The sequence below is a fragment of the Callorhinus ursinus genome, unplaced genomic scaffold (assembly GCF_003265705.2).
Source record: "Callorhinus ursinus isolate GAN/ISIS: 27379988/994484 unplaced genomic scaffold, GSC_fseal_2.0 scaffold9, whole genome shotgun sequence".
Taxonomy (NCBI): Eukaryota; Metazoa; Chordata; class Mammalia; order Carnivora; family Otariidae; genus Callorhinus; species Callorhinus ursinus.
The window spans coordinates 24,991,987-25,001,119 of record NW_027397071.1 but is presented as its reverse complement, the minus strand read 5'-3'; the positions used below and the strand labels follow the sequence as shown (position 1 = coordinate 25,001,119).

General features: G+C 39.2%; 1 protein-coding gene across 1 annotated transcript; it reads right to left on the bottom strand.

Annotated features, from left to right (window-relative positions):
* Window positions 1-202: 202 nt before the first annotated feature.
* Window positions 203-762, bottom strand: LOC112824651 (protein BEX1-like). Its single transcript, XM_025872615.2, has one exon. It carries the CDS (start codon window positions 760-762, stop codon window positions 376-378), a length of 387 nt encoding a protein of 128 aa, XP_025728400.1. The 3' UTR covers window positions 203-375.
* Between the last annotated feature and the right edge of the window lie 8,371 nt (window positions 763-9,133).

Genomic DNA, 9,133 nt, shown 5'->3' with positions numbered 1-9,133 from the left:
ATTTTCAAATTACCAACCTACTTTACGTGAGAATACTGAAGAGGTAGTTTAAATAAGCTGTACCTAGAGTGATCTTACGCTCTAGTTTTCCGGGAGTAATGCCAGTTTTTGTTTTTTTGTTTTTTTTTTTGTCTTTTAAACTGCTTTATTAACATCACAATATATAATGAACATCTTGCCGTGCTGTAGGGTGAAACTCCCCTGCTGACAGAATCTTACATTTTGGGTCAAAATACAACATTCAATTAGAAGCTGGTCATAGGAGACCCACAAGAGACATGTAACACCAAAAGGTTTACAACAAATGTACGTTGAGAACATTAAGTTTAGGAAGCAGGTGTGTCTTCCTATTAACTTCAGGGAAAACATCAAGATTCAAGGCATAAGGCAAAACTCATCATGATGGTCATGGTGAAGAGGGTCAGTGCTAACTGCCCGCAGACTACGACTGAACTGCATTTCCCTCAGCTTTTCTGTCAGCTGTCTCATCTCGTCCCCAATCCTTTCCATATTCTCCGCTCTCATCCTTGCCTGTGGTTCTGCAAGCCTCTGAATCATGTCCCACCTGGACTGCAGGATGGGCTGCCTAACACGGAACCGCCTACGATTTCCTCTCGGCACACAATACTCACCAGCTTCCAAAGGGAGGGCCAAGGGCTCTCCTTTATTAGCAACTTGCTCCTTTTCATCCTTTTTTTCATTTTCCTGTTTGGCATTCTCCACGTTGAGATTTTTTACTGCTTGTTCCTCTTTGGGCGCCATTGCGGCTGGCCCCGTCCTCCCCGTCCCCCCCCCCCCCCCCCCCCGATTCTCGCCGAAGGGCGCACGGGACACTTAGACCTGCGCACCTGCTTCCCCTCCGCCTCTGACTCTTTGGGGCCGCCTGTGGCCCGCACGCCCTCAGGGCCACCGGGAGCAGGCACCGAGAAGCAAGTGAGTGAAGGCCGGCTCTGACCGTAATGTCAGTTTATGCCTGCTGTCCCATCATAATTATTAATGATTCCCACTTTCATTCTCAAAATTTTCGCAGTTTGAACAATTTTGTATAAAGCATTACTAACATGGGGGCGCCCGGGTGGCTCAGATGGTTAAGCGTCTGCCTTCAGCTCAGGTCATGATCCCAGGGTCTTGGAATCGAGCCCCACATCCGGCTCCCTGCTTGGCGGGGAACCTGCTTCTCCCTCTTCCTCTGCCTTTCTCTCTCTCTCTCTCTCTGTCTCTCATGAATAAATAAATAAAATCTTAAAAAAATAAATAAAGCATTACTAACATGTACAACTTAAACTTACATATTTTCTCAAAAAAAAAAAAAACAACAAAAACCTCCTATGTTGAGTTTTCCTATGTAAAATCTTATAGTCAGGGTAAAGAAAGAACAAAGGGCATTTCTATATTTTTTTACTCTTCATTCCAAGACCATACTCAATAGACTTAATTTGCATAAGTGAATTATAGAAAATTGACCCAAGGGCATAACAGAGTCTCTTTGTTTTCTGTGTTTCTTTCTTTAAGATTATTTTGTTCCTGTAGGTTGTTCATTTCTGAACATAGCACTCTTAGCAATATGTTAGTATTAAAGTTTTGCAGAAAAGATGCTATATGGATATAAATTATTCTTCCTGCTACTAAGGTAATATAATTATTTATTTTTAAATAAAAAGGGGAAATACTTTAAGCAATTTATTTTTAAATCACTACAGTTCACCTGGAATAATCTGGAACCAGATGGGATAGTCTAATATACTATCAAGATGGGCTTTCAGTTGTCTGGGAGGGCTGAGTCTGAAAATGATTTCTTTCTCTCTCTCTCTGAGATTATATAGAAAGAGAGCCCATTTGATTTTCACAGAGAACTCTCAGCATATAGATTTCCGGATTTTCCTTTTTCCTTCTTCATGTATCACTTTATGGAATCTCTACAAATTTTTTGTTGGTGTTGTGGTTTTTGTTTTGTTCTAGTTAAAAGCATATTATTCTGAGATTTATTTAAAAGGAGTTTCCTTGGGGTGCCTAGCTGGCTCAGTCGGTCGAGTGTATGGCTCTTGATCTCAGGGTTGTGGTTTCAAACCCCACATTGGGTGTGGAGATTACTTAAAAATAAAACCTTTAAAAATAATAAAAATAAATAAAAGGAGTTTCTTTGAGAGCTGTATGATAACAGATTCTTTCTTAGGCTATTTTCTCTATTTATTATTCTCATACTTTTTAATGTCTTTTCCAAAGGCAAGTTGCCACTTGTCATTTTTGCTTCTGAAAAATCCAAGTATAACTTGTCCAAACAAATAAACAAACAAAATATATAAAGGTCATGTCCCCCACTAGTAAAAGTTTGGGCAGGTTTGCTTGCAACCCTCATATGAAAAAATTGAGGATTCTCCAAGTTTCTCAGCTGTTCCCTACACTCTGTGTGCCATATCCACTTGGACCCACCTCTGCAGTGTCCCAGTGGGACCTGGGGGAAAGGGGACTAATATGAACATGAATTTCATGCTGTCTGCTGCGCAGTAAGTAATCAAGTCTTTTGTCTCTGACCAAGGAATCTCATGTCTTCTGCCAGCTTCCATGAAACTGTGACAGCCTAAATTGAGAGCTTGCAAGTAGGGTAAAATCTGGGTTCTTTACAGTTCTTGACAGCACACCACTTCAAAAACCCTGTCAGCCACAACTCTCACTTCAGCCACTCCTGCTGCAACTTGTTTCAGGTAGATCTTAGCTAATTTTATGCAGATGCACTTTGATAGTGCCTTGCTTCAACTTGTGATACGTCCCTCTACCTGTCTGCTCTAAGGAACCTCTGACACCCCTGTGTAGGACACCCAGAAGATCCCACTCAGTGCTCTGGGATGTGCAACCCAGAAGAGAAGAGGAAGGTGACCAATGGGGAACAGAAACTAATGGATATAAACTTTCTTCTTCTTTTAACCCCAGGTGGAATGTTCTGCAGTACATTTCTATAAAAGCCCTCTAGGAAGATCATTGCAGGATCATGTACCAATCACCCATAGGGGTAACCAACCCCTTAAGACATCCTTGCCTTGCCTTCTCCTCTTTCCTGCCTTGTATGCCTTTCCCATAAGTTAATGTCCAGAATATTTGAAGAATTATTGTTGCATCAGTGTTGGGACAAAGCTATTTAGTGTAAAGAGTGTGGGATCCTGGGTTCTAACAGAATACCAGCGCTTTTCAGGTACATTAAGAAGAATGTTTAGTCCCTCTATTAATTGCTATTACAGGACTTGCTAATCTCATATTTGAAAAAGAACAAATGTAAAATGATAACCACAAAATGCATGGAAGAGAGAAATAGGCATATCCCATGAACACATTAGTTTTTATAACTGCCTACTCAAGTTTCACTAAAAAAAAAAAAAGAATTAGAATGTTGGTTGTTAGACCAATTTTACAATAAAGTGCTCACTTTGCTCAAGCAAAATGCAAAGTTTCAGGGAACTTATCCTTCATTTTTCATATTCATAGTGACTATCCATGGGTAAACTGCAGTGGAAATGTGGTGGAAAGAAGGCATTGGCCAGGGGTCTTGCTACAAGGAACTATCTTCTAAAGTTAACTCGCTTTGACAAGTTCCAGATGTGCTGCATCTTACCAGAATTACTGAGATACTGGAACCTAGCATAGATCATGGAGACGTGATTTCTTGCTATATAGAAGATGAGTGTTTATATAACCAGTTATCTACTTATAGAATCTAAAAACACAATAGGGTTTTTATTTTAATCTTTTTTGGTAAGACTGCTATTTATTTGGGATATTATGCTTTATACGTCACATGTAAGAAGGCACTGATCATTTTAATTCCTGGGCCTCTGTTTTTCCTTCTCTTTTATTTTTTGGTTGCAACCCTCAGACACTTTCTTAGGATATAGCTCACTATCTTCAGCAATGGCTAGTAGGCAAGGGATCCTCTTCAGCTCCCTACAGCATATTCTGAGATCACTGTTACCCTTTTTGAAGACCTAGGTTTCCAAAGAGTTGCCATAAAAATCATTTTTTTAATTTTTTATTGTTATGTTAATCACCATATATTACATCATTAGTTTTTGATGTAGTGTTCCATGATTCATTGTTTGTGCATAACACCCAGTGCTCCACGCAGAATGTGCCCTCTTTAATACCCATCACCAGGCTAACCCATCCCCCCACCCCCTCCCCTCTAGAACCCTCAGTTTGTTTTTCAGAGTCCATAGTCTCTCATGGTTCGTCTCCCCCTCCAACTTACTCCCCTTCATTCTTCCCCTCCTGCTATCTTCTTCCTTTTCTTTTTTTCTTAACATATGTTGCATTATTTGTTTCAGAAGTACAGATCTGTGATCCAACAGTCTTGCACAATTCACAGTGCTCACCATAGCACACACCCTCCCCAATGTCTATCACCCAGCCACCCCATCCCTCCCACCCCCCACCACTCCAGCAACACTCAGTTTGTTTCCTGAGATTAAGAATTCCTCATATCAGTGAGGTCATATGATACATGTCTTTCTCTGATTGACTTATTTCACTCAGCATAACACCCTCCAGTTCTATCCACGTCCTTGCAAATGGCAAGAACTCATTCCTTTTGCCATAAAAATCATTTTTAAAAGTTTATGATGTAATTTATTTTAAAGACTTTATTTATATTTTTTTTGAGAGAGAGAGAGAGCATGTGTGAGGGAGCAGAGGGAGAGGGGGAAGCAGGGAGCCCAACACAGGGCTCAATCCCAGGACCCTGAGATCATGATCTGAGTTGAAGGCAGACGCTTAACTGACTGAGCCACCCAGGCACCCTTGATGTAATTTATTTTAATTCACTCCAGATTTTAAGACACATGTGCTATTCTATCCTTTTCATGTGGTTAAGGGGGAAAATGTATTAGAATATATGAGTAACAACATAAGACTTAAAACTGTTAAGAAGGATTACAGTCATTGCTATTGAAGGATGTTGAAGTAATTTTATGGGCTTTTCCACAATTCCCAGCGATGCAAGCACAGGAAGAAAAGACTCGGTGGAGTCTTTTACCATCACTTCAAAGAGGCCCTGAGTATTTGCTGGCTTCTCTGCCCTGGTGTCAACATTAAACACCCAAGTCACTGTCCATCCATGTCACGCTGTTAACATTCAGCGAATGGATTCATGCCATATATCTTCCATCTCTGTCTTTTGTATTTTTCTCACATGAAGAGGGTAAATTGAGGCTCTCCTGTCAAGAAAAAGAAGCTACCTTTAGAAAGTACTAAACATAAATCTTACCTGTTGGAATTAACGACACTAAAGTATTTGTGTCCTTTTCTTCCCCACATTAAATAGCTGATTTAATGTATGGTAAAAATTTGTCCTGCATTCCTTAGTGACATTTGTTTAATTTGTATATCCATGCTACAATACAGGCTGCTTTTCTGATAATTCAGGAGTTGACAAACGTTTTCCATAACAAGCCAGATAGTAAATATTTTAAGATTTTATTTATTTATTTGACAGAGAGAGACACAGTGAGAGAGGGAACACAAGCAGGGGGAGTGGGAGAGGGAGAAGCAGGCTTCCTGTGGAGCAGGGAGCCCGATGCGGGGCTCGATCCCAGGACTCTGGGATCATGACCTGAGCCAAAGCAGACGCTTAATGACTGAGCCACCCAGGCGCCCCTAGATAGTAAATATTTTAGATTTCGTGGGCCACACAGCTCTGTGGCAACTATTCATCCTGCCATGGTAGGCAAAAGTAACCACAGACAATACATAAACAAATGAGTGTGGCTGTGTACCAATAAAACTTTTTTTATGGACACTGAAATTTGTTTTTTATAAAATTTCATGTGTCACAAAATATTATTTAAATTTTTTTCAATAATTAAAGATGTAAAAATACATTCTTGCTATATGCACAAAAACAGGCAACGAACTAGATTTGGCACACAGAGTATAATTCACAGACCACTGACGCTCCAATGTCAAACTCGTTACAGTTTATCATTGTATTTAAAGCTCAAGAGTAAATTCTGCCTGTGGCTCCATTTAAATTACATTTTAGCACTTTGGGGGAGGGGCAGGGATTTATAACCTAACTGTAAAGTTCTTTTTGGGGATAAAATTTGGTATTTAAAACCTAAAGCCAAGAAAAAAAATTATTCCACATCTGAAAAATCTCTAGCACTGAACCCCAATCGACATCACTGTATTAAACTATATCTTGATAAACTATTTTAAAATTAATGGCCATTTACCCCCTTTGGGTTTTTTTTTTAAGATTTTATTTATTTATTCATGAAAGACAGAGAGAGAGAGAGAGGCAGAGGGAGAAGCAGGTTCCCAAGGAGCAGGGAGCCCGATGCGGGACTCGATCCCAGGACCCTGGGATCATGACCTGAGCCGAAGGCAGACGCTTAACCATCTGAGCCACCCAGGCGCCCCCCCACTTTGGGTTTTTTAAATAAAAGTTGACTAATTGTATAATTGTAATCTTATTCTGGAATTTTAAAACATACAGGGATATTAAAAGTTCTATATAATACTGATACATCATTTTAAGAATTTACTCTCTAGTGTATTTCTTTTCCAGCAAAAGGGCACCAAGACAAAGGCCCTGAACTTGGAATTTCTAGGGATTTTTCAAAATGTTAAATCATCTTCTTTAAAGATAACAAGCAATTTGGAAGCCAAACCATTATGACTTCACTGGAGTGAATATTCTTCCCATTAATGGCTAAACTGAAATTGTCAGCCTACTTCAAAGTGGTACCAGATGCTACAGAGTTTCAGTGCCTGGTGATGAAACTTGACACATCACAGGATTTGCTCCTTGACCTCCCAATTCTACTAGTGTTTTACTTCATGAAGGAGCCCAGTGAATTAAAAAAGAAAAAAGACAAAACAAACAAAACAAAACTAAACTTTTGTAAGTTTACATTTAAATTTTAAAAATACAAATTTGGTCCTCTCATTCTCTGAATTTAGTAATAATGACAAGATTTATTTCAGAGTGTTTGAAATCTATGTTTTGGGGGGAAAATATGTTTTTTTCTTTGTATGCTTCAGTCACCTTCAGGTATAGCATGTTTATTTTATCCTATAAATACTTTTTCTTCTTTGTTAGATTTCCAGATATTTCTTACAGCACTTCCCATTCTTCACATTTTTATTTTTATTTTATTTATTTAAGATTTATTTATTTATTTATTTATATTTTTATTTTAAGATCTTATTTTTTTTTAAGATTTTTTATTTATTTATTTGAGAGAGAGAATGAGATAGAGAGCATGAGAGGGGAGAGGGTCAGAGGGAGAAGCAGACTCCCTGCTGAGCAGGGAGCCTGATGTGGGACTCGATCCCGGGACTCCAGAATCATGACCTGAGCCGAAGGCAGTCGCTTAACCAACTGAGCCACCCAGGCGCCCTTAAGATCTTATTTTTTTAAGTAATCTCTACACCCAACATGGGGCTCAAACTCATGACACCAAGCTCAAGAGTCACATGTTCCTCTGACTGAGGCAGCCGGGTGCCTCTTCATATTTTTAATTTTGAAACTGGGTTACAACTACCCACAGGTACCACAAAGATGGACAGACGAACAGACAGACAAGACAACAAGACAGGTATTATACTAAACAGCTTGGCTTCCTTTTTTTTTTTTTTTTAAGATTTTATTTATTTATTTGACAGACAGAGAGAGCACAAGCAGGTGGAGAGTCAGAGGGAGAAACAGACTCCCCACTGAGCAGGGAGCCCGAGGCAGGGCTCGATCCCAGGAGCCTGAGATCATGACCTGAGCTGAAGGCAGACGCTTAACCAACTGAGCCACCCAGGTGCCCCTTGGCTTCCTTTTTTTTTTTTTTAATTTTTTATAGTTATGTTAATCACCATACATTACATCATTAGTTTTTTGATGTAGTGTTCCATGATTCATTGTGTGTGTATAACACCCAGTGCTCCACGCAGAACGTGCCCTCTTTAATACCCATCACCAGGCTAACCCATCCCCCCACCCCCCTCCCCTCTAGAACCCTCAGTTAAAACCTAATCCTAAAAGAATTCTATCTCTTTAAACTATGCCACAAAATCAGTATGTTCTTTCCAATGTGGAATATGAAATCATTTGTACTTTCAAACTGAATTTAAAATTAACTTAACCTGAGCCATTTATGTGTTAGCTATGTTGATAAAAACTTTTTTTTTGAAGGGGGGAGAAAGGAGGTGTGGGGAGGGGTGGAGGGAGAGAATCTTAAGCAGGCTCCACACCCACCAAGGAGCCCAACACAGGGCTTGATCTCATGACCTAAGTTGAAATTGAGTCTGATGCTTAACCAATTGAGCCACCCAGGTGCCCTGAACAAGACATTTTAAAAAATATAGTTGAGGTCGTGGCTCCTGGGTGCCTCAGTCAGTTGAACCTCTGACTCTTGAATGCGGCTCAGGTCATGATCTCAGGGTCGTGAGATTGAGCCCCACATCTCCCTCTGCCTCTCCCCCTGTTCATGAGTATGTGCTTTCTCTCTCTCAAATAAATAAATAAAATCTTTAAAATATATATATATATATATATATATTTGATGTCTACTGGAAAACTGAATATCCACATGCAAAAGAATGGAGTTGAGCTTTTACCTAAAACTATATACAAAAATGGACCAAAATGGTCCATTAAATGGACCAAAATCCTAAACATAAGAGCTAAATGGACCAAAATCCTAAACATAAGAGCTAAAACTCTATCTCTCTTAGAAGAAAACAAAGGCATATCTTCACAACATTAGACTTGGCAATGATTTCTTGGATATGACAGCAAAGGTACAGTCAACAAAAGAAAAAATAGACTAATTGGGTTTTATGAAAATGAAAAAAATTGTGTGCATCAAAAGACACTAACAACAGAGTAATAAGGCAACCCAGAGAATAGGAGAAAATATTTGTAAATCATATAGCTGATAGGGGATTAACATCCAGAATATATAGGGAATACCTAAAATTCAACAACAACAAAATCCAATTCAAAAAATGGGCAAAGGACATGAATAGACATTTCTTCAAAGAAGATAATACAAGTGATCAACAAGCACTTGAAAAGATGCTCAACTTCACTAATCATTAGGGAAATGCAAGTCAAAACCACAATGAGATACAACCTCACACCCATTAGATGGCT